This window comes from Ascaphus truei, chromosome 11 (assembly GCF_040206685.1).
Source record: "Ascaphus truei isolate aAscTru1 chromosome 11, aAscTru1.hap1, whole genome shotgun sequence".
NCBI classification, from domain to species: Eukaryota; Metazoa; Chordata; class Amphibia; order Anura; family Ascaphidae; genus Ascaphus; species Ascaphus truei.
The window spans coordinates 44,786,834-44,812,172 of NC_134493.1; the positions used below are offsets into that span (position 1 = coordinate 44,786,834).

Here is a 25,339-nt window from a genome sequence, read left to right on the forward strand (position 1 = left end):
AAAAAGGAGCAGCATCAAATAGGATAAGGCTGCGGCCATAGTGCACAGGCGACGGAGCGCAACGAGGCGCACGCCTGTCGCCTGAGCGATTTATGGACTCCCTTGTGCGAGCGACGGGGAAGCATGGCTGTGACGTCATTCAGCTTGGTTCGCCTTGATTGGCTCAAAAGCATCAGTCGCACGGAGAAAAAAAAAAAAAAAGCCAGGTCAAAATCCTGCCGCTTTGTCACGCTTCCTCGCGCGCACTATGGCCTGACCAATAGAGCTACTGTATTTTGCTCGCATCGCGCGCACAATAAGCGCAGCCTTAGCATGAGTGGTATAGCTGTCAATTAGGGTTGCCAGGTGGCTTCTCCAAAAATACTGGACACAATGGTAAAATATGCAAATACACACCACGCCCCCCCCCCTCTCCCCCAATACATATAAAATTCAGACAACTTACCTTAGGGATGGCCTCAGGTCAGGCTGCTGCAGGGAGAGGGGGGTCGGGGAAACAATAGCGGATGGTCAGAGCAGTTGCCGCCAGCCCTGGCTCTCCCCAGCTGCAGGCTTCATCATTATTGTTTGTCCCATGTCGAGGAGTCTGATGCCGACGCCCGGCTTCCCTCTCACGCCAGCACACACTGGAAGCTGAGCCCAGCTGACTTCCGGCGCATGCGGATGTCAGAGACCCAGCATGCGTCAGCATCAGACAGCTCGCGGCATGGGACAGACAGTGAGGGTGAGGCCTGCAGCTGGGGGAGAGCAGGGGCCGGCAGCATCTGCTGTGACCGGCCACTGCCCCGCCTCCCCCCTACATTTGGACAGAAGTAATACCGGACACATACATGTCCGGTATTACTTTTCATTTTATACCAGATGCAAGGGCAAAATACCAGGCTGTCCGGTTCAAAACCGAACACCTGGCAACCCTACTGTCAAATTACAGCAGGAGCTGCTAAAGTCGCTCCCCACAATGCTTTGCATTAACAGCAGCAAGGCATTGTGGGGCGTGACTATGTAAAGGTATCAAATCACCACGGGAGCTTCCATTCTTCTCTCTTTCCCCCCTCCCCCTCATTGCTGTCTGCACAGAGAGGGGCAGTTTGGGGCCTTCTTCAGCTTGTGCTCACCCCCACAAGCTCAGACGCCTGGGATCGGTCACATAGTTTTGTTACTAAGAGTCTGGGTAGGCAAGAAGATGTGTTAATTAGGTGCACAATGTAACAAAAGGCTGGGTACCACAGGTACAACACTATTTACTAGTCACCCCCCCCCCCCCCACCCCTACTTGCCTTACACTATGTAAGTGACAGTGAAAAATGTGACATCCAGCCAATCACGGCCTTGAACCACAGGATGAATTAAGACAGAAAAAAGCACAGCAAGGCTTTGATATCCTTGATTAATGAAGCAGCTGGTTCCCTTGTATATTCCCACTGTGAGCTTAACCCATTAAAGCCCCACACCTGGTGGGAACAAAACAAATGTTCTACCCTCAAGGAACAATGGTCATCTTCATCTCCTCGGTTTTAACAATTGAAAAGCAAAGCCAGCTGTAGCACAGAAGTAAAAGGAAGAGCCGGGGTCTTTTTCCGGATAAGACCTGTAGGAACGTAGTATAAATAGTGTTTTATTAGGTTAGCAACTTGAACACCCGTGGCTACCAAAGCTTGGGGTTGGACACCTATTTTTAACATGTGGTTCAATACGACACATAGAAATATGCCAAACCAAACATTCAAAAGTTATACCGTGTGCAAGTGGAACAGAGAAAACGTATCGAACAAAACACACGAAACGCAGTGAAAGATCATAAAGAAATAATACACGTCTACAACAAATTATTTGCGTTCTCACACAATGTGCGCTGTTGTGCCAGCAGCACGGCCGATCAGAAAACAGACATTCGGACGTCCCCGAAAGCATGTCATCTGCATTTTTAGATAAAAATTCCTAATGCAAGAATTACAGCGCAATATAGAAATAAACCTCACTTTACACCAGGGGGGGCCAACTCCAGTCCTCAAGGGCCGCCAGCAGGTTGGGTTTTAAGGATATCCCTGCTTCAGCACAGATGGCTCACCTGTGCTGAAGCAGGGATATCCTGAAAACCCAACCTGCTGGCGGCCCTTGAGGACTGGAGTTGGCCACCCCTGCGCTTTAGACCCTTCAGTGGTATAGGGTTGTGTAGAAGCCCCCTTTAAAAGTGAAGGTGTTAATACATGAGGGCTTAACGTAACAGAATAGACACCAAATAAGTGTAATTTTTGTTGTCCTGTAACAGTCTAACTATTAAAAAAACAAAAACAAAAAAAGCAAAGTTCAAACGCGACAACTCGGAAAGGAGCGAGCATCACGGGGAGGTATTTCGTTTACTCTTCGTCAGGGCTGTTCTTTGAAGGTTTCGTGGCTAAAGAGTGGTCCTCTTCCAAGCAGCTTCTAGACGGGTCAGACATCTCCATTGATCTCCTGAACATTTGGGGAAAATTATTATTTTTTATTTATTTTTTAAAGTTTCATTCACTAGAGGCAAAACAAAGGGGGGAAAAAATTAAATACAATATCCGCCGCTGTTTCCTTTTAGTAACTGGGTAAGTGAAAAGATGCGTCCCTTTCACGCACCTTTTTATTATTATACTACATCAGAAAGCAGTGTGCAACTTCTGCACACCACAAGTCCCCGGAATAATTCAATGGCTTGTCTACACCCAAGAATGGGGGTGTGCGACACACACACACACACACACACACACACACACACACACACACACACACACACACACACACACACACACACACACTTCTTATTACACTGGAATTAAGGCTTCATCTCATTCTAGCTGCCATGTTCTACTGCAGGGATTTTCTGAAGGATTTTCTCCTGCTCTCAATCTGAAAGTTTTAAGGACGTTTAGGAGCAGCCTAAAGGCATATGGATGGCCAACATATCAATATTTACAGTAGAAGATATTCCACCTTTAAATCCTCTCCGGAGCATAACCAATTCCTACATAACCCATCCCATTGACTAATAAAATAGAAAATTATTTGCCTCCACAGCACCAATTGCGGCTTTAAAAAAAAAAAAAAAAAAAAAGTTGGATCTTGTGTATTTATTGCAGACAGTGGCACAAATACAGAGGTCCATTAATGACTTAACGAAGCGCTAACCTACGCCAACACCTTGTGAAGTGGCAACATGCATCTTCTAAGCTCACTAACGCAGCGCTCAAGTGATAGAAAGGAAAAGGGGTGGACCGGGCGCTTCTTAGTGCAAGTGAAAAAATAATATAATAAAGTGAAATGTGTCAAATAAATAATAACTACAATAATAATAATAAGCACAATAATAATGTGATAGTGCGATACTTCAGTCAGTGCAAACCCATCACCTCAAAAACAGGCTAAAAAAGTGACAATGGTGAATATATATATATATATATATATATATATATATATATATATATATATATATATATATATATAGTAAATCGCTGCTCTACACCCTTGAATACGACTGTTCTATGTCCCAGTGCTCAAGTGCCGTTATTGTCTGGAAACGGTAACTAGAGCTCCGTTATAATAATAATAATAGCATGCTCTTGTATAGCGCTGCTAATTGTACGCAGCGCTTTACAGAGACATTTTGCAGGCACAGGTCCCTGCCCCATGGAGCTTACAATCTATGTTTTGGGTGCCTGAGGCACAGGGAGATAAAGTGACTTGCCCAAGGTCACAAAGGAGCCGACTCTTGGAATTGAACCAGGCTCCCCTGCTTCACACTCTCCATGCCAGTCAGTGTCTTTACTCACTGAGCCACTCCCTCTCCATATAATTAACACAGGTATTTAACCTGATGTTATATGGTTCTCACCTAAAAGGTGGTGTTACTCCAATACAGACCCTGAAATATAGATTTTGCGAGGGGGACGAGACCGTTCTGTTATTTGAAGGTAACACACGGACGTGCTAGCTTAACATGGCGATACAACTATGCTAATGAGCTATACAACATCCATTATTTTTGCATAGAATTAGCTGTGGATATGCGTTCACCTCAGCCAAAGTACCGTCCGTTTATGGTTTTGATAATGTCATTAATACCAAATGAAGGGAGCTTTGTGGCTCTGGATCAGTGTCTTATCAAGGCTCAATGTTTGTTGTTTTTGAAGAAGCACATTTGTATCAGAAGAAACTCTTCCTCACATCAGATTGCTAGAAGCCAGACATGCACCACCTTTAAGTGGCGGATGGATTTTTTGACACAGGATTATGGGCAAAAAAATTTGGTGCAGAGAAACAGAATTATACATTTCATATGTGCACCATATTATATCTCCTTAACACCTATTGACCCGCCCTACAGGGAGATACTGGAGCAAAGAACGTTGATACATTAACAGGATCAAAACATTCCCCCCCCCCAAAAAAAAAATATTGCATTGATACATAGACCATGAATTTGTGTGCGTTGTCCCCCCAGTTGGGTACATTTAAAGATGGCTGCCTTAATGGCTCCCCTGCACCATAACACCACATTTTAATTCTGCAGCCCCAGTTTTTGTGATCATAAAAATGTACATACAGAAAGCATGGAAAAAAGTATAGTGGATGTCTCAGCCAGATCTAAAGGTAGAATACTTCATTTTATAACTTTTCAAAAATGTTTAGGCCTAGATTTACTACAGATTGTAAGCTCTTCGGGGAAGGGACTCCTGTTCCTATTGTTACGGTCATGTCTGAAGCGCGTATTCCCACTATGTGTTATATTATGTCACGTGTATTACTGCTGTGAAGCGCTGTGTACGTGGCGGGCGTTATATAAATAAAGATATACATACAGTGCTAAACCATAAGCCACTCTATGGCCAAATCTATGCACCGATACATGGGGAATAAGGTGCCTCATGACTTTCCAGTTTAGTAAATATAGTTATTAAAGGCTTATTCTATACGAGACAAAGCCACTGGTGGGGCCATTTTCAGCCAACATTCCCCACGTCAATAGGAAATTTTGGCCACAAAATGGCCCGAATCAGGCACCATAGAACAAGCCCCTAATGCCTTTGCCGACCTATTACAAAGCAATTTGCTACAGGTCCCCCCCTCCCCCCACCCCGTTGCCGAACAGGATAAGAAAACATTCAAATATAAGTGGGCATTATAAAGATGACAGAAACCCCCATATGTTCCGTAGGTGAAGATTGTGAGGGTGAGTGCATACTTAAGTTCTATATACCAGTAATAAAAACAGGCAGCTCAAAGCAAAGATACATTGCTCAGCGAGGGCCAATGTTACCGTGCACTGCAAGACAGGCGCCTGCAGAGCCGAAGTGAATACAACGAGCGGGTTTAGCTCACGTTACTTCCCATTTTATTTTGTTTCAGTTTATGGACCTGTGGGTGAGTTATGGAGCGCCACAGAAAAATCACCGGTGTCCCTCCTGTGCCAGAAACCCTCATGCAGAGTATACCGTGGACTTGCTAATAATATACTCACAGGCAATACCTTGTGTCCCAAAATGATACATTGGAGCAATAGATCTTGAATGCACATGCAGGTGGGGGTTAGCTCTGGTAAAGCAGGCAGCGTGAGCAGGAGAGATTACAGGGAAAATAATGGACATTAAAAAAAAGAAATAAATAGCAGCGAAGATTTAGCAAAGGAACAAGAAATCTCTTGCAATATTTATGTCACACACTATTGGCATATACACAATATCCTGTCCGTACCAATGGATACCGTAACATGTCTGTGAAAGTTACATTGCAATGTCATTTAAGAACAAAGGAGGCCGGTCACAACCTTTTCTCTAGTAGAAAGGTTGGTAACAGAGCCCAGGCAAACTATTTTGGGAAAGTCATGTGTCTAAACTGAACAGATTTAATCTATATAAAAGTATGACTATGTCTAATGTCTCAGATCTACAGTGCCCTAAACCAGGGGTATGCACACTCTGTGCTGCCCCCCCCCCCCGCCTGCCAGCCCCCATGCTCGCGCCCCCCCCCCAAGCCAAAATCAGCATCAAATACGTCACATGACCTGTGGCGGCATTTGACGCCACGTTGCCGAAGGTAGGAGACGTCCGCGCCCCCCCCCCAAAAAATAATCTTGCGCCCCACTTGGCGTACCCCTGCCCTAACCCTACAAATTACCCATTCTGCAGATACCAAAAGATTAACACCTTTAAAGGGGCAATCCAAACATACAGTGTGTGTGTGTGTGTGTGTGTGTGTGTGTGTGTGTGTGTGTGTGTGTGTGTGTGTGTGTGTGTGTGTGTGTATATATATATATATATATATATATATATATATATATATATATATATATATATATATATATATATATATATATATATATATATATATATATATTTTTACACACATCGGATTAAAGCAGGGCGTCTCCAGAGCTGAACCCCATTCATTTCAGCTCCAGGGACCCCCTGCTTCCAGAGATATAGACTTCTGTAGGGGGTGCCGGTAGCCGCTCCGCCAGCAGGGTTCACATTATGGCCGCTATTCAAAGCTCTCGCAGGCCTGCGGGCCAATAGCAAGCCGTGACATCAGGTGCGGCTTCCTATTGGTCCGCAGGGCGTGGGAGCGTGACATTTTGCACAAATACCGGCACTTCCCTCCTTGGCAAGTATCTTGGGAAGCAGGAGGTTGCTGGAGGTTAAATTTAAGGGGTTCAGTTCCGGAGACCCCCTACTTCAAATCCTATGTTGGAAAATAAATAAAAGGGAGTGAATTGCTCCCTTAAAGCAACATTTTCCAAAACTTCTGCAGTGTGAAGGTGGTTACAAGCTTTAATAGCCGAGATCTTTATCCCATACTAACCAGTCTGCAATGTATCGAAACAGAGAACGGTTATAGATATATATTTTTCAGACTAATCCAAGCAGCTTACCAGATAGAGGGTATGTACAAAAGAATAGCATTAGATCTGTAATATATTTATAGCTAGGGATATACTGTGCCTGCTCCCACTTCTAAGAGAAATGAGGTTTGGGATGACACAAGGCACTCGCAATAATGCTGAACAGTTATCATACATAGCAGTATTTTTATGGTTTGTTTAACTAGTGACAAAAGGAAAACATGTGGTCAGCTAAGAACATTACTTTTTCTTTTAAGCAAAAAGCAGGACCAACTCAGCCATATCAACCTTATTATCAATACAAGTGCAGTCACACTTCGTTGAGCCAAAAACAGCTCTAGTTGTATACCTGCCTTATTCAGCTTTAGTTCATAATGAAAAAATAAAAATAAAAAAAACAACTACAGTATTATTTTCTATTTGGAGAAATTAATGAAGAAAAAAAAAAACTTTTTTTAGGGGAATGTTACTGATTTTTTATTATTTTTTTTTTTAAACTCAGGCCTCATAACTGCAAAATCACAGCCGGCCTCTTTTCTCACTTGGGTGCGTATTAAATAGCCCTGAGAATACCGTTAGATTTACTCTAGTTCAGGGGTCTCCAAACTACGGCCCAGGGGCCACATCAGGCCCCCCACAAGATTTTATCAGGCCCGCAGCAACTTGAAATATATATTTTTGCTCATTATATATTTCCCAGTGTAAGCACGGCATCCTCTTTGTAATTGTCACATTTCTCTTTTGTTCTGAATCATATCATGCCGATTACCCCAAAAAAGATCCAAATTAAAAAAAAACAACGTATCCATTCATTTATAAAATATATAAAAGATTTTTTTTCTTTGGCCCGTGAAAATGTGTAGAATATACGATGTGTCCCTCAGTACTGAAAAGTTTGGAGAACACTGATCTAGTTAAACTGTATAGCAGGGGTGTGCAAAGTAGAAGTCGCGGGACAATTTCCAGGGGGGGTCACATGACCCGCAACGTCATTTGATGCCGGAGCCTTGCAGGAGGGGGGGGGGGCACGAGCCAGAAGGTGGAAAGGCAGGGGGGGGGGAGGGGGTTGGGGGTGAAGGTTCAAAAGTTTGCACACTCCTGGTGTATAGCATGAGCTTTTAGATTTAAATACTTGGTGGGCATAACTGTCCCTTAACCTCAAACATTAGGTTGCTAAATATGTAGATAAATCATAAATCAATACTGCGGAGTACCTTTCTCCTTAGTAGGAGTATGGGTACCACAAACAAGGTACTGTAGCACGGATCTGTTAAGACTGCGTTAATAATAACTTTATTTTATATAGCACCTTTCTCCCAGGAACTCCCCCAGATGAGCTTACAATCTATGATTTTGGTGCCGGAGGCACAGGGAGATAAAGTGACTTGCTCAAGGTCACAAGAAGCCGACACCTGGAATGGAACCAGGTCTCAAATGCAGTGTCATTGTTTGTAGAGTCAGTGTCTTTACTCACTGAGCCGCTGCTTCCTATCCCTCAAGACCCTATAAAAGGAGCTCAGAGTTCGGCAACACACCGTATTATCATACAGTGGAACATTCAGTTTCAGATAGGAGAGAGAGTATTTTTCCTTTTTTTGACTTAATCTCTTCATGCCTCAGTTATTTTTCCCATCACTCTTGCCCTCAATGAATCCCCTAAAGAGGAAGGGAGGACAATTTTCTAAAAAGTAGCAACATGCCCTGCAATTTCTGTTCTACTGTCTCCATGAGCAATGGCTCGTCTGCCTTTATCAATAAAAGGCAATAACCACACACCAATGCAGCAGATTAAAGTTGTAAAAGATTAACGTATGACAAGGAACCAATGATAAAGGAGTTGGATGGTTAACACCAAGATGCTTACCTGGATGTGTGCATATAGTTTAGAATACTCGACACTGCAACGTAGCAGAAGCTTAGAACCCCCGATACTCCGAATGCCAATACAGCCAGGCCACACAGCACACACACCAGTGCTATACCGCCCACGGATATTACAACACCTGATAATGAACAGAAGCACAACAAGTCACTATTTCAGAGTCCCTATTAAATAAACGTAAACATAATAAGGCTGACAACTGCAGAAGAGGAGTCTGAAGTATTGTCGCATAGGTTTCTGAAAACAAACCAGTCAGTCAATGTAACAATACGCACGAAAATATAATTGGATAAGCCATAAAGAAAATGGAGCACTATCTAGCATGAGGTGCAGATCAAAAACCACTATAAAAATCAAATATAAAAAGTTTTTTTTTTTTGCGATTTCAAGGACAAATAAGGTTAGACACAATAAACATTAACTTCAATAACCCAGGAGAAAAACAAAAAGATAAAAAAAAAACACCCAGACTGTATTAATGCTGGCAAGGCACAGGTTATTATGGCAAATAAATGGAGAGTGTGTTCGGAATAAATGCAAAACAACAAAGAATTTAAATGCATTTGTTTCTAGTAAGGACATCAAGGTTTCAATATTATGCGCCGGTGAGTTAAGCGAAAGCAATCACGCGGTTTCCTGCTGCAAGCAGAGCTCCTCGTTTTATTCTCCCAAGACAATTCCTCGCACATATTGTACAGAATGAGAATGAATCCCATTAATCTTCATCTAGTTACTGCACACCCTGTACTTCAAGTGAAACCGGGAGGGCTTCTGCATTTGCTTGCCTTAGACCAGGGGTCGCCAACTACAGGCCTCAAAGGCAACCAACAGGTCAGTTTTTAAAGGAAATCCCTGCTTCAGCACAGGTGGCTCAATCATTGACAGACACTGATTGAGCCACCTGTGCTGAAGCAGGGATATCCTGAAAACCTGACCTGTTGGTGGCCCTTGAGGACTGGAGTTGGCCACCCCTGTACTAGTGTATAAACACACACTAACAGCCCTTTCTCCCACATGCTCTCAGCTAGATCTATTAAATCTAAAGAAGTTGCTAAAAGAAAGAGAGAAATCATTGGAAGTTTGTTGTCGTATATGCACGCTTCAAAAATGTACTTTTGTGCATTTCGTGATTGTCGCTCGTGCCCCCGTCCTACTGCAATATGCCATGGCACATTTGCCATATTATCAGGTGACCACTGGGGGAATATCCCTGCTTCAGCACAGATGGCTCAGAGGACAGCCTGTGAGCCACCTGTGCTGAAGCAGGGATATCCTGAAAACCTGACCTGTTGGTGGCCCTTGAGGACGGACTGGAGTTGGTCACCCTGCCTTAGAATATATCAAAAAAGTTGACTAAGCCGCTCTGGAGTTGGTCAAGCAAAACGAAGGTGCAGAGGGATATAACAATGTAGACAAAAAACACTTGTATGCAAGTACTGTAGAGAGCTTACAGAAGGTCCCTACAGATTGCACTCAAAGTACGTATGGTAAACATAATAGGGTGATTCAGTCATCACGGAATCTTAATATTCCTAGAATGAGGAGCAGAAATATTTACCTCGTAAGGCAAGTATTATGTCTAAATTGATTCTGGTAGTAACTCTGTACTCAGAACCAGCTATTAACGTACTGCTCTGAATGCAAGATATTCTCGTCCTAAGATTAAACCTAGTTATTAGGTCCAATACGTATACTAGGGGTCTATGGTATTAAACACGAGGGAACACTGCTGTGTCCAAACAAAGAATGTCTCGTTGAGGATGTATAATAGTATTGGTGTGGAAGCGATGATATTGATGTTTCAAAGTATCACACACAGACCAATGCTGGCATATTCTTTATTTTTCACTGTGAGTCTGAAATGTAAAAGCAATTTTGACTAGTTATATAGAAAAAAAAGGAGTTCTGGATAAAAGGAAAGATTGCAATAATTTACAGTCTCCTATTCTTGTGGATCCCAGGACACCAGATTTGGGGAATAATCCATGAATGCGATATTAGTTGGGTAACCTCAAGGCACGGGGAGGGGGGAGTCGACCATATTCCTTGAGGATAGGGATAACCGCACCATCTTAGGCCCAGATGCACTAAGCACCGTTTCATTAACAGGCCAATGATAGTGCCCATCTACTAGTGCAAATAACCATTTTGGGAGGTGCGTGGTTTTCAAGATTTAGAAGGTAGGAAGAGTACAGTACCCAAATTCATCATTACTGTACAAAGTAGTGTGGAAGTTTGCTGGGTAATTGCGAATCACAATTTGCAGTTTTAGAGCAGCAGTCCACAGCGATTGATTTTTTTCGCGTTCTACTTTATTGTTTTTACTCACAGCCCTTTCCATCGCCAATTTTATTTCTAAATCCTGATGCTCCGTTCAGGAGATTTGGAAAACGGAGGTCTCTTCAGAGCCCTTTGCAATCGGGTACACCTTTGTGATTTTAAAACAAAAAAAATACATTTAAAATAAAAATAGCAAGATACTAATAGACGTTACATTTATATCCGGCTTCTGGGGGAGGATAAGAAAAATTGATGGTTTAATTAGCCGTCATGCTCTGGCAGTAGTTGACACTGCTTAGTGGGTAATTATTCACGGCCTCCTTTTGGCTTCGAAGTAGCTGTATTTCCAACAAACATGCATTACCTTCTATTATTATGACGCCCAGGCAAGCCGTTATTGCCGTTCCAACAATGAGAACCATGAATAAACCAACAGGAACAGCAGACAATGCGGCAAACACCAGGAGTGACAGTGACACAAATGGGTGTTCATCCAGGTATTGGCCAAAGGGGGAGTTCATGAAGGCTACCACCTGTGAAGAACGGGAGAAGGACAATTAGTATCCGGCCCTGCCAGTGAGGGCCATGAGACAAATTACCGACTTGCACAACACCATTGGGTTAAATTTCACATGGGTTTTGCCCCAATTGGAATTGAACTGTGGGAGAGGAATTCCTAGTACTAAATGAGTACTTCAGTATTAAATTATACCTTTTTTATTTGGACTAACAATTGATATTATAAAGTAGAGATGGGCAAAAAAATTTGGCCGAATTTGGATCCACAGTGGATTGGTCTGTTCCTTTGGTCTGCGGATTTCAGCAGATCAATCACCAAGAGGGCTATGCGTGTATTCTTTTTTTATTATTATTATTACCAATACACTGTGCGGATTCTGCAACTCGTGGACGGATATGTAGAGTCCAATCCGGGGATTCAGCAATCCGTTGGCAGATTCGGATTGCTCAATCCACAGATTGGATACAACTCGTATGTAGAATCCATCGGCGGTTTTGGATGAATCCGTCCAAACGCGTTTGCGGAATTTTACACCGTGAAAAATTTTTTTTGGGGGTAACATCAGCAAAAGATCCGGAAAACAGGTTTCGGCGGATTCGCCCATCTCGAATTAGAAGACAAGTTTGAGAGTTCTCCTCTCTTCCCCCCCCTCAGGACAGCGATACAGATTTACAGAGATTCCAGGAGTTTAACACAAATTTGAAATCCAAGACACCCATCTATGGCAGATGATGTAGAGAAGGAATTGCAGAGGTTGGTAAATAAACAGACAGGGCAGTATATAGATGAAAGGGAGAGAGAGAAGTGTGGAGAGCAGGTAGGACCATATATCCATCAGCAGGGTGAGGGGGGGGGGGTGGGTTAAATTTTAAAATTAAGAGAGGCAAGGCGAAACTTACAACAAATTCTGATAGTGTGCAAGAAACCCCACCTGTATTACGTTTTTTTGTGTGTCAAAGAGCATTATCTAGAGTTCAAATGTTTTTAAACATTCTATTGAGGGTTTACATTTTTTGTATTCATTTAAAAAAACATTTTTAAGTACGTTATGGAATGATTCAGTACTAAATCACAGTCCAGATATAAGCAGTTTGCGAATAAATATTTAATGTCTGCAAATGCTGTATTATCCAAGCAAGAGGCCGACGTCAGCCAGTGTACGCAAAGCAACTGCGAACTATATTTCTGCACCAATTTATATTGTATTCAGCTAATAACCAACTCTGCATCGTAAATCAGAGCTTACTACTGAGTAACATGACATGGCTCGTGCAATAATCAAAACGGATTCATGTCATCGTTTCCCAATATTTCATCTGGTTGATAAGTCATGTGTAATATTTTCAATTCTAGCAATGAAAACATACAGTAGAAGTGAAGAACGTTGCAGCGATTTCTGTTGATTCGGTGATAAAGGGGCGCTGGGAAAAAGTTTAAAAAATATACCACTACCTTGGATACTCCTTACTAGAGAAAGGCAACCGGTCCCAACCAGATACAAACCTACCCCCTCCTGAGAGGAACAAGGGATAGAAGGAGTTAACACTTTAGCCACTATCTGGGTCAAGATCCCGACAGCCAGGGTGGAGACCCACTCCACCCCTCCCCCTCCTTCCTCACCCTCCCCCCTGTCTTCCCTCTCTGAAGGCATCTCCTTATTTCGACAATTCAGGTTGTCATTCTGTTTCCCCAAAAATGTTACAATGTCTCTGGATTAGGCAATGTGGTTTGTTGTGCGTTTACTGTTGTATCAATGCCTAATAAAAACATTTGAAAAAATAAAAAATATACCACTATGGTCCAAATTTAAAAGTGAAACCCCCCTTGTAATGTATTTTAGGATTGGAATAAAGTGAATATTGAAGCATGCATCACCCGGCTATTTGGAAATTGTGTACAATTTAAAATATACTGAATAGATTTTTAAAGCAGATTTAAAAAAGAACTCTGAAAAGTAAACAGCAAATATTACACAAAATACAGGTCTCATGACACGTGATTTTTGGCCTACAAACCACTGCTTCAGAGTTTTAATATCTGTGGAATTAAAATCTGTGTCACTTACATAACTGATCAAGCATAAAAACTTTTGGAACAAAGCAACTAGTGAAGGGGGGAAAAACAATGACACACTCTTGGACTCGTGTGTTCTTAAATCTTTATATAGAAATGTCATGAGATATGTATTTTAATCCATCTGGCGCTTCAGGGGTTAATGGTGCCATACACTTTTTTTTTTTTTTTTTTTTTTTTTTTTTACATACCATATGTTGGGTTTGTGCTTGTCTTCAAAAGAGAGCTTAATAATAATGGGGGGTGGAGGGTGGAATAAAATATGGCCTGTGTGACAACTTTCTAAACATGATCCTTTTAGATCTATATTCAAAGCATTCTCTGGAGGGTTCGGCATGGTTCAGGGGGTGCAGCTAAGAAAGTATTCAACATAAGAGTGACTTTATTAAAAATTAGAATATCGTATGATGTCATCTCCTCTGCATAATAAGAGTTACAAATCTGTAACCGTGTCACAGAATGGCATGTTCTGAAATCACACACTGCATGTTTAACAGGTACTGGGGGGGGGATTCATTTGTCGCTCAGGTTTAGGGGTAAGACAGTTATGGTTAGTCTTGTCGCATCCGCCATGAGCGCCTGAATGTAATTTATGTGACTCACGTGTGTGTATTAGTTAAGGAGAATTATGAGGGCGCTCAGATATTGAAGAGAAGTTTAAACGTTGTTTGTAAAGTTTCCTCTGTCATAAAACTGGCAATCTCACAGCTGTTTTCCGACGGGGATGGACTTGTGGTTTCAACATGGGAAAGAATACTACATAAGACCGCAAAGTTTTACGACTAATCAGATTGCAGCAGAGGTGTGCGTCATGATAATGTCATGAGATATGTATTTTAATCCCTCTGGTGCTTCAGGGGTTAATGTGGGTACAGTTTGATGTTAAAAAGATTTAGGTTTTTAATCTTTCCAAAAAAAGAGAAAAATATTCCAAATAAGGAATTATTCCATTATCTGCAACTAAAAGCATTTTACATAAAAATCGGGCCCCAATAATCCTCTTACCAGGTTTGAATCTCTGTGCCTTAAGGAAACGGGAACTCAAGGTCTCAACGCGCTTCTTTACGGCCTGGTGGCGGGATCCCGCCTGCTAGCCCATAAAAAACTGAAATATATGATTCCGTGGGAGAGGGACGGGATGAGATCCTCCAAGCGGTGGCCAAATGTTCAATTTCTACCTCTATAAAAGGGAAAATGCGTATAAAGTGATGATGCGCTTGTACATGACTCCCCTTAGAATTTCCAGATTGGTCCCAGGACACCCCTCGATATGTTCCAAAGGATGCGGAGACCAGGCCTCATTTATTCCCATGTGGTGGACATGCCCTCTTGTAGCGACCCTCTGTAGGAACGCGAGGTCATGGATCCAGAGAATCCTCCACATTGACATTACAATGGACCCGTGGCTCGTTATTGAACAGACCAATAAAACAACTAATCCAGTTAAGAGAACAAGCCGATTGCCCATATCTCCACGGCAACCCGCTGCGAGATAGCCAAAGTTTGGAAGCAGGCCGAGGTCCTATCTATTCCCAATATTAAGAACAAGGTGGAATTTGTCTTGCCAAGTGGAAAAGCTAATCAGGAATGATTCCTGTGGGGAGTTCTTGAGGTTGTGTCGCCCACGGATTCTTTTACTTGGTGGTCAGGGTCCGGAGGAAAAGAACAATTTTACTATAAGTAACAAAATGGGCAAATGGTATCAAAATAGTATTGGTTTTAAGTTTAAGGTAATTTTATATGCATGGAACTGTCGATTTAATGCAAACCCTTCTCAATGTGACTGTTCTCCCTCCCCTCCCCCCCCCCCCCCCTTTATAATTTGTTGTACCTTCTTGGATATACCAAGAAAATTAGAGTTAAAAAAAGAAGTGTAGCAATGCAGGAGATTCGTCAATGAAACCTGCGGCACCGTGTAATGCTTTGTATCTCTTCTCACATCCAGACTGCCACAGCTTATCTTTACCTAAAATAAACCCCAAACACATACTTTTGTAGTGTGGTGATGGCTTGGTCTCTCTACAAGTGATTTTCTGTTGGTATAATACAGGGGTCTCCAAACTCAGTCCTCAAGAGCCGCCAACAGACATCAAAGACTGAGCCACTGATTGAGCCACTGATTGAGCCACCTTTGCTGAAACAGGGATATCCATAAAAGCCGGCCTGACGAGGACCGAGTTTGGAGACCCCTGGGAAATACTAATCTATTTTCAATGCAAAAATACTTATTTTTATTTTTTTATTTAGGTTATTTTGGTGCCTTTTAACAATGGGTAATTCCGACTTTAGTTGTTTTCAGCATTACAGGCATTCTATTTATGAGGCAGTATTCATCTTATAAAATTATTATTTTTGTATTCTAATAGTCTTCATTAATACTTTGGGATCATTGCATAATTATTCCTCAGTTACCGCTAAGTATGAAAAACAAATACTTGGAAACGAGAGGTAACTCTCAATGTATTACTTCCTGGTTAAACATTTTTATAAAGAAATACTTGATTCTGCATGTTAATTCTCAAAAAATTTTGCACACAAAAAAATTAAAAAACAATGTTACCACCAGAATCCACACAGTGTGTTACCAATGTTTACAGACATATACATACTTCTACTGGATAAATTAACAATCTAGCAGAGTTTTATCATTAACAGAACCTGGAACCAGATTGTCTGATTGTACCCTTCATTTCATCCAGCCACAAACTCCCAAGAATGGACAATGATACCGGTTAAACTGCTGGAGATCCAGCCAATAAGGAGAATTAATGAGACTGCCCTTACCAACGGGTTCCTTGATAAGAAGCTACTCAACAGTGGTCTTGACAGAGCAAAGGCCCTCTTCTGGTTCAAGATCAATTGTATTGATCTATTTAGGAACACACACACACACACCTCGTCAAGAGGAAGAATCTTCTTCCAGACGCTGGAAATTGACAATATCAGCTGGTCAAACCACTGGTGGGTGATGAACAGGCAGACATTGCTGCTTGCAATTCGTAAAATCTTTCTACACTATTAGGAAAGCAATAGTACAAAGTGATTAAAGAACCATTGCAATGGTGGAGACAGTGTATAGTGGAAATGCACGTTTACACCCGGTGGTGATATCGTCAATGTATTGCACGACCATCTAGCTGTGATCTAGGAGCTACCTGACGGAGAACACAATCAGATAAATAACCTATTTAAGAGACATGCCCTATGTACAGAAAGTGGGCTGAAATGCAAACCTTTGAGTTGCTGTTGATAGTCTCCATTACAGAGTTCAGCTGTTTCTGGAAGTCTTGTATTTTCTCGTGGTACAAGCCCTCTGGATTCGTCATTTTAATTTTCTTTAGACAATCAAATTTGCAAGTCCTAAACTGCTGCACTCTTGAGGAAAAAAAGAAAGAGAATCAAAATACAATTAAATGCTATTTCTTCCCATCTAAAAAAAAAAATTCCCACAAGTGAGACAAGTCATTAAAATGAGCGAGGCTAATGGTACAGCCAACATCCATAGGTGTTAAAACAATTATATATATTTTGCAGTGGGTAATGATAGGACTCGTGCTAATGATTAAGTGGTAATGTCTCCCTATAGCAAACTAAAATTAAATGCCCCTAATGACTGCCATCTGCTTCCAGAAACAAAGAAGCTGATATTATGAGGACAGTCTGTTGCATACTTAATAAACAAATGAATGATGAGCCAGTTCTTGTTTTGTATTCACACTTGCTGATTTATTAGCAACTTTAGTGTATTAGAACAGGGGTGCGCTAACCTCTAGTATTGCACCCCCTAGTGCCTGTCCTCCCCCTCCCCCCTTACCTTTGTGTCGGCGTCATTTGACGCTGCATTGCCCGAAGCTGGCTGAATCACAGTAAGTGAATTGCAGAGGCCTCGCATAGTCCCCCGCCATTTAATGTAAGTACCTTGGGGAAGAGCGTGAGGCTTCTGCAACAGCTCTGCCCCCCTCCCACCCAAAAAAATCTCCCCCAGTTTGTGCACCCCTGTATTAGAATATGAGCTGGAGAAGGGGTGCGCTGATCGTTATCACGCTGTGGAAGTGAAATTACTGTAGGTAGCCGGTCTAGTTATTGTTGGTGAGCACGATATAAAATGTACATGGTAATATTGGGGTTACTTTGAGAGTGATTGGCAACCTACAGCCTCTAAAATTTATATTATACTTTCTTACGTTGTATATTTTGTATACAAATGCAGTTTATTATCCTCTTAGGGGTAAATTCTATAAGTGCTGAAGAGGGGGTTCGGGACATTTTACGATCAAATATCCCTATAGGCATCTGTCGGGAATTGGCCAGAATGCTCACTTTGTCACTTTGACATATACAGAATTTACCCCTTAAAGTGGCTATACTGCTTTTAATAGGGGGGCGCACAGGGGAGATAGAGAAGGGGATCTCTGGAGCGGAACCGCTTTCATTTCTGACCCCTGCTTTCCGAGATCCTTACGTCCGAAAGGGCTGCCGGTAGCAGCCCCGGATAGGCACACAGTATGGCTGTGTAAAGCAACCGTGTGTGCCAACAAGAAACCATGATATCTTCCCTTGTGGCTTACATTTGGTCCACGTGACACAGGACCCCATAACATACACAGGTAGCCCCTTCACATGCAAGTGTCTCAGGAAGCAGCGAGTCCCCGGAGGTTTGAAGGTTTGATCTTTAATTTTTAAAATAAAAACTATTTTAGCTGTTCAGCCGGCACAGACACCGGTGGTATGGCAGTCCTTGCAGCCCTTTCATTCATTAGAGTTGCCCAATGGTGCTTTGAGGTATATCGATACTAAAAAGACAGAAGATCTTTGGGGATGGACATGTGTAGTTACACAAAGTATCATTATCCGTGCTCCATGTTTATGCTCCGAGAGGGGTCCTTCTCCCGCCCCCCCCCCCCCCAAATTGTGATTTAACAACGTTGGTGCTTTTAGATCAGGGGGTTTCCAATCTGTTGATCATGAGCGACCAGTAGCTCTCCGGCTGACAGTGAGTAGCTCGCGGGCCCCGGTCAGAGGTCGTTCATGTACGTGTTCATTGTAGGGGGGTATTATGGTATTGTGAGAGCATATTGCAGGGGAGGTAGTGTGTAATGGAGTTATTGTGTGTGTGTGTGGGGGGGGGAGTGAGGAGAAGAGACATTATTTTAGAAGCACGGGATAATTTTTCATTGATCAGAAGTACCTCTCCTTACAGAAAAGGTTGGAGATCCCTGCTCTAGATGCATTATCCATGGTTTCTCCTGGAAAACTCAACACTAAAGCACTGGTTCATCATCATTATTAGGCAGCTACTGTATATTGTGTGATTCAGACTAAAGATGACAGGCTACAACAACACCTCCCTTCTATAGTTTTCCTAATCTCACTAAATGACAGATTGAATTTCTGCTTCTTGGACAAGACAGAATTGACCCGACATGGTGCTTGATTACAGGAGGATAGAATTTGCTGAAGCAAAGAATGATTCAAAAAAAGTTTACATTAAACTACCCTTCCAAAAGGTTACAGCACACACAGAACGTGGCTACACAGTATGATGGTTAAGTGCCTATATTACAATAACCTCACCGTGGGAGGTGTAGCTCTAAAAGCCGTACTGCATTAACTGGAGAAATGCAAGACTCGTCTATTGCTTAAATTCTGAAACCAAACTGTTCAGGAAAGTGCACTTAAAAAAAAATGTGAATGTTAATCTATGTAGCGCTGAGTCGTTTGTAGTCAAATGCACAATGTCCCAAACTGAATGAGCTGAGCAGGCACTGATCTTGATAGGAGGCATTAGTTAGAAAGCCATTACAGAGGCAGCCTGACATTGTAATAAACTGTTTCAAAAGCTATATAAAAAAGACGTTTGGTTATCTTTGTGTAACCCTTTGAGTGCCCTAGGACAGGGGTGCTCAACTCCAGTCTTGAAGCCCCCCTCCTTTCCCCCACCAAACCTGACCTGTTGGGGAAGCTTAAGGACTGGAGTTGAGCACAGCCGCCCTCTGACAGTCATTACATCATGGTGGCTGGCACTGCAGCGGACCCCAGGAAAACACGCCCAGCTGAGGTTTTCCTTGCCGCTTAGATCGCGTTCCCATGGCGCTCTACTCTTTCTGCAGAATGAGCCCAGCGGTCACACAACCGCCACTGACCACACTGTGCTGGAGGGGCACTCTGGCACCACGGCCCCATTGGCACTCAGAGGGTTAAAGTAGACGTGTTTTTCCTCTTCCCGGATTGGAACGAGGGGAGGGGGTAGGGGGACAATGTCCTCCAAATCCGAACCATATTATTTTCAGCTCCAGGGACTCGCCGGTTCCCGGGATAGTTACCGCTGTTGTTGCTGGGTATTTAAACGCCTGTCCAATAGGAAGCCTGTTATCCGCATGCATTAGTAAGAAATATTTTTTTTCGCATTGAATCTTGAGTGCCCGCTAATATTTTTCCTCATCACATGACAATATCTAGGGAACTTTTACTTCTACTTAAGAGTGCATTGAACTCCTATACTTGACTTGATTCACTAGGAAGCAGCAACAGATGACGTGGCAGTTTCCCATTATCCAACGGTACCCACTTGAACAGGAGTGGCCAACTCCAGTCTTCAAGGGCAACCAACGGGGCAGGTTTTCAGGATATCCTCGTTTCAGCAGAGGTGGCTCAATCACTTGTGCTGAAGCAGGGATATCCTGAAAACCTGACCTCTTGGTGGCCCTGGAGGACTGGGAGTTGGCCGCCCCTGATCTAGATATTTCCCCTTAACGGAGACTTAAAAACAGTACAGCTCAACCCCGTTACAACGCGAATCCGCTTATAACGCGATGCAAGCGTGGCTCCCAATTTTCGTATTTATGGATACTTTACAACACGATTATTGGTATCGTAAATACTTTATTTTACAATGCATACAATTATACATTATTTCTAACGCGATCCGCTTATAGCGCGATGTGATTCTTTGGACCCCAAGCACAGCGTTATAAGTGGGTTGAGCTGTATCTTGAAAGCCATTGGTTCCCCCTTCCCCGGGGCTGAAAATAGCCCAGTTCAGCTCAATCCACTGGTTCCCATCCTGTAGAAACACGATTAGGTAGAGTTGTTGATTTTATATAGCTCTGAAACACAATGCGTTTGGCACTGCACCTGATGCAAACTATAGCCATTCTGCACTTCAAAATCAATAATCATTTGCGACGACTAATTAGCTGAAGTGTTGCAGACAGACTGGTTAATGCAGCAAACCTGAATAGGTATGCACTTCCGGTATACTAACCCAGGGGAGCGCAAACTTTAAGTGCTGCGCCCCCCTATCTCTCCCCCCGGCTCTCGCGCCCCCTCCGCCTACCTTCATGTGCGTCAGATGACGCTGCAGGGTACCCTGGTGCAGCAAGGAACAGTCAGGTCCCACACAGAGGGGCCTCCAACCCCAATCCCCTCACTCCTTAGGGTCCCGATCCTCCTCACGAGGTCGGCTCCAGCTGGGGGGACTCAACTGAATGTCTCAGGGTCCTGTGGCCTGGTCCTAGTGCCAAGCTGGGGCCTAAGCGGCAAGGCCTAGGCCTAGTCCAGGAGACAATGTTCCCTGGACACTACCTGCCACCCTCTGTCTGACCGATTCATGGGCTCTCTGGCCGCGGGGGATATCCTGTCCCTTCTGCTGCTAGAGCCCTATTGGCTGGAACTGCCCCATGTGATATTTCCCTGCCCCCAGAGGATCCTGGGACTTGTAGTCCCGCGCTGCGTTTGCGGAGCCATCCCAAGATGGCCACCGCACTCCTCTCTCTGCGCGATGCACAAAATGGCCACCCCCACACACCCGATCGCGTGGAGTTCCGGCGGGCTACCCATTAGATCCCCCCCTCACCGGAGGTAAGGAGGGGGGACTCTGCTACATAAAAATGGCAACAAAAATATTAACAGATGCAGCAGTTCCCTGATTTTAAGGAAATGTAATTATAGAAGTTGCTGATCGAGCCGTTCCCCGTTGACCGATCGGCAAAGATCCTGCTTCCCAAGGGTCTCAATATGGCTGCCCGTTTCAAAAGAGAAAGTGCTGAGGCCTTCTAAATGGTTGCTATAGCAACCCAAGGAACCTTAATAAGCCTACATTAAAAACGGGCATAAAGAGTGGGGAGAAAAATAATAAACAAAATAGATTTGCTTGATCTAATACTAATTTATTTAAAAAATAAAAAATAAACATTTTTTTTAATATGTAAGTTGAAGACTGAGCCACCTGTGCTGAAGCAGGGATATAAAACCTGACCTGTTGGTAGCTCTTGAGGACTGGAGTTGGCCACCCCTGCTCTGGACACTTAATATTTCCAATGTTTATATATCCTAAACAAAGCTTAAAAATAAATAAATGCTGATGAGTGCAGACTGCTGCTAATGGAAGCCCATGGAAGTCTGTGTGTTATATATATATATATATATATAAATAAAACATAATACTGAGTTAAGTTATGGTGAGTAAAAAAAGTGACAAAAACCCTCCACAGGAAAGCAAATATGCAAATATAACTGTATGCTCATCTGCATGTCTTAGGCAGGTCTGCAACCCCACCTTTCCCCATTATCACCCAGCATACAGCACTTCCACTGCAGCAAGGGATTCTGGGAAATGACATGCAAATGAGCACACAGTGTCACTTTTTGCCTCAATAACCATTTTTAACATGGTTCCCTATAGGCTTAAGCTTGCTGCATGGTCACAGCTTTGAGCACAGCCAGGGTTAAGGTGCATACCCAGAAAACCACCCACAGACAGCTGTTTCGACCTTGATGGGTCTCATCAGTGTGGGGTTGATTTTACTGGGAATGCAAGAGAGGCTATGGGATAGGCTAAACCATAATACTGAGTTAAGTTATGGTGAGTAAAAAAAGTGACAAAAAAAAATATATATTTTTTTTTAAGCTAAAAAAGGATTAAAAAAAAAACAAAAAAAAAACACATTTTTAAAAAAGCAGAACTGCCAAGACTTCCAAGACTATAAGAAATCCATAACAGCCTGTTGGAAAAAACAGGTTTGTCAGGTTAGGTTAGATTCACCCAGGAGAAAAATCTATCAGAACAGCGAGAACTGGATTCTGCCTCCGGAGTTTCTGAAAATAATAATATCATATCCAGTCTTGGTAAAAAAGAAAGAAAAAAAAAATCAATCTTTTGCAGTTAAGATGCTTTCATAAACAGCAAAAATAAGCATACTTTTCTCCATAGCAGAGAGCCAAAGGGTGTGCGTACTGTATGTCCACGTGACGTTCATTAACCCGTTCCGGGTAGTCACCATGGCATCGCGCCTGGCACGTCGCGATGCGGCAGTCTGGTACCATGGCCTCTCCGATACTCAAGAGAGATAATAAAAAGGTGTTCAATGTAATGATGCCTGTGAGTGAGCAGCAGGTAACCCTTAAAGCAGCAACCCTGCCTCCCCGAAAATTGCCATCTAAAAAGGAGGGGGTCCCGACTTTCAGGTCGAGGGTAAAAATTGGAGGTTATTTGTAGTTTGCTAAAAGAAATAAAAATAAAAAATAACGATATACGTTTCCTGATTTTATTGGCTGCTGCAGCAGAGCCCTGACACTGCGGCCATTTTGTGTCCAGCACGTAAATATTATAATGCATTAAAAGCAGTTAAACTGCCTAGTGTTTTTTTTTTTCCCTCTTCAAATGTTTTTGTTTTTAAATAATTGGAAGCAAAGGGCTCTCCGGAGATGAACCACGTTATTTTTAGCGCCAGGAACCGCCACAGTTCCGGACACACGTACCCAGTGTTAACACTCCCTAAATGGCCGCCAAAACTCACGTGACCTTGCGATTTGGCTTTTTTTTAAATGCTCCAATATTTTTGTTTTATTTAGTATGGGCTTAGATTATGGCTGGCGTTGCTTGCAATTCAGAACAAACTCCAATACACACAAAGGCTGGGTTTTTAGAATATTTACATAGGCAAATTACCATAAAGCTACTGTATGCTATACACAAATAAGGTAGAGCCTACAAACGCAGCCTGTGTGCAGCCCATAATCACTTATAGGATCATCCCATCAGGCCTTACAATGAATACCCCGAAGAGGGTGATTTACATATTTCATTGACAGGCTGATGCGTAGCAACTTTTAATTATCCAACAAAGGCCAAATCCACAGAAGGGTGCCAAGATTTAGCACGCCTCAGGGCTCATCCATATAAACGGCAGTAAAGGTGGGATAAGGCAGGGGTGCGCAAACTTTCTGCGCTGCATGTCCCTGCCTGTGCAGCCCAAGTGCTCGTGCCCCCCATCCCCCCACTTACCTAGGAACCGGCGTCAAATGACATCGCGGGGTCATGTGACGTCACATGACCTCGCGTTGCCCGAAGCCAAGGTAAGCAAGTTACAGAGGCCTTGCACGCTCCCCGGCATTTAATTTAAATGCCTTGGGGAAGAGGGTGGGGCCTCTAACCGCTGCGTACCCCCCCCCAAAAAAAATCTTGCACCCGCCCAGTTTGCGCACCCTTGGGATAAGGCTTAGCACGAGTTTGTGGATGTACTACAAAGTTAGAAAAGCGTACCCCATCTTTCCTGGAGTAATAATAATAATAATAATAATAATAATAATAATAATGCCATCCCTTATCATATCCAGTTCATCCAAGAAGCCTCTTACCCTGCACCTGAAACCTTAGCATGGTTACCAAAAAAGTACCACTACTTTTGTTTTTTAAATGTACAAACCTAAACCTTCATTTGCACTTTCCAGACTATAGGATCTTGTTTAAAAAGAAACCCCATACATGTTAAATACAAATATATGCTACATCTTTACATCATTTTTTATTTTTGCCCCAGAATTGCACCCTGCTGCTCACCATCAGTGCCACTACTCTTAAATGCCACTCACCAGCGCAATATGTTATTCAAGTCTTCAGCGCTAAGCAGCATCGGCACGCGACGGCGGCAATGCATTTGTTTTGCTGCGACGTCGCGTCGCTGTCACTATAAGCGCAGCCTTAGGACTTCCGTATTAGGCTGCGCTTATAGTGCTGGCGACAGCGACGTTGCATGAAAACAAATACATTGCCGCCGTGAGCGACGGATTGGTCGCAATCGCTGGAAGTCATCTCAATTTGATTTTTCCAGCAACCGTAGCCGGCACTATAAGCGGAGCCTTACACAGCTTGGGTTACAAAAGTGCACAGCCAGTAACCCTACACAGACAGCAGTTTCGACATCAGTGTGAGGCTGGTTATACTGTACTTGGATCCCCAAGTTTGAACAAAAAAACAAAAAAACCCAGACTCGTCTTCGTGTATTTCTACGTAAACCCAAATATGCAGCATCAGTCCTTACTGAATTCGACCTCTTGTAGTAAGCCAGTCACAGATAGGACACAGCGTCTTAAACCAAAAAAAGCACCCACGGACTCTAATGTGTGTTGATTATCTTCCACGTTAACACATTTTTTTATTGTATTCCCCCAAATAAAATAAAAACATTGGGGGGAACCCCACTGAATCCCTGTCTAGAACTGTTTGTAAGCATTGCAGTGACAATCTAACAGCAGCTTGACAAGGCTGGCTGGCTCTTACCTCTCTATACTGCTGTATATCAGATCCCCTTCTGAATCATTATTAAGGCAGGATTTTCCTGCCACTCCCCCATCTTATAATGATCAGACACAAGGACAGGAGGAGCCTTCAGAGCAGCACAGTCTGCCCCAGCTGCTGCAGCGCCTGGCCTGCTCAGTC

The 25,339-nt window shown here is 43.0% G+C and overlaps 1 protein-coding gene across 5 annotated transcripts; it reads right to left on the minus strand.

Moving 5' to 3' along the window:
- Positions 1 to 1,599: 1,599 nt before the first annotated feature.
- Positions 1,600 to 25,339, minus strand: LDAF1 (lipid droplet assembly factor 1). 5 transcript variants are annotated; one of them, XM_075565988.1, is made up of 6 exons: positions 22,820 to 22,959; positions 16,854 to 16,995; positions 11,392 to 11,560; positions 8,730 to 8,868; positions 5,486 to 5,559; positions 1,600 to 2,454 (listed from the first exon to the last, which is right to left on the minus strand). In XM_075565988.1, coding segments are annotated over exons 1-6 (651 nt in total). In that variant the 5' UTR covers positions 22,945 to 22,959; the 3' UTR covers positions 1,600 to 2,452. The 5 variants fall into 5 exon arrangements, with proteins under 5 accessions (XP_075422103.1, XP_075422105.1, XP_075422104.1 ...); XM_075565990.1 differs by lacking the exons at positions 5,486 to 5,559; positions 22,820 to 22,959 and adding an exon at positions 25,181 to 25,339; XM_075565989.1 differs by lacking the exons at positions 5,486 to 5,559; positions 22,820 to 22,959 and adding an exon at positions 23,906 to 23,955.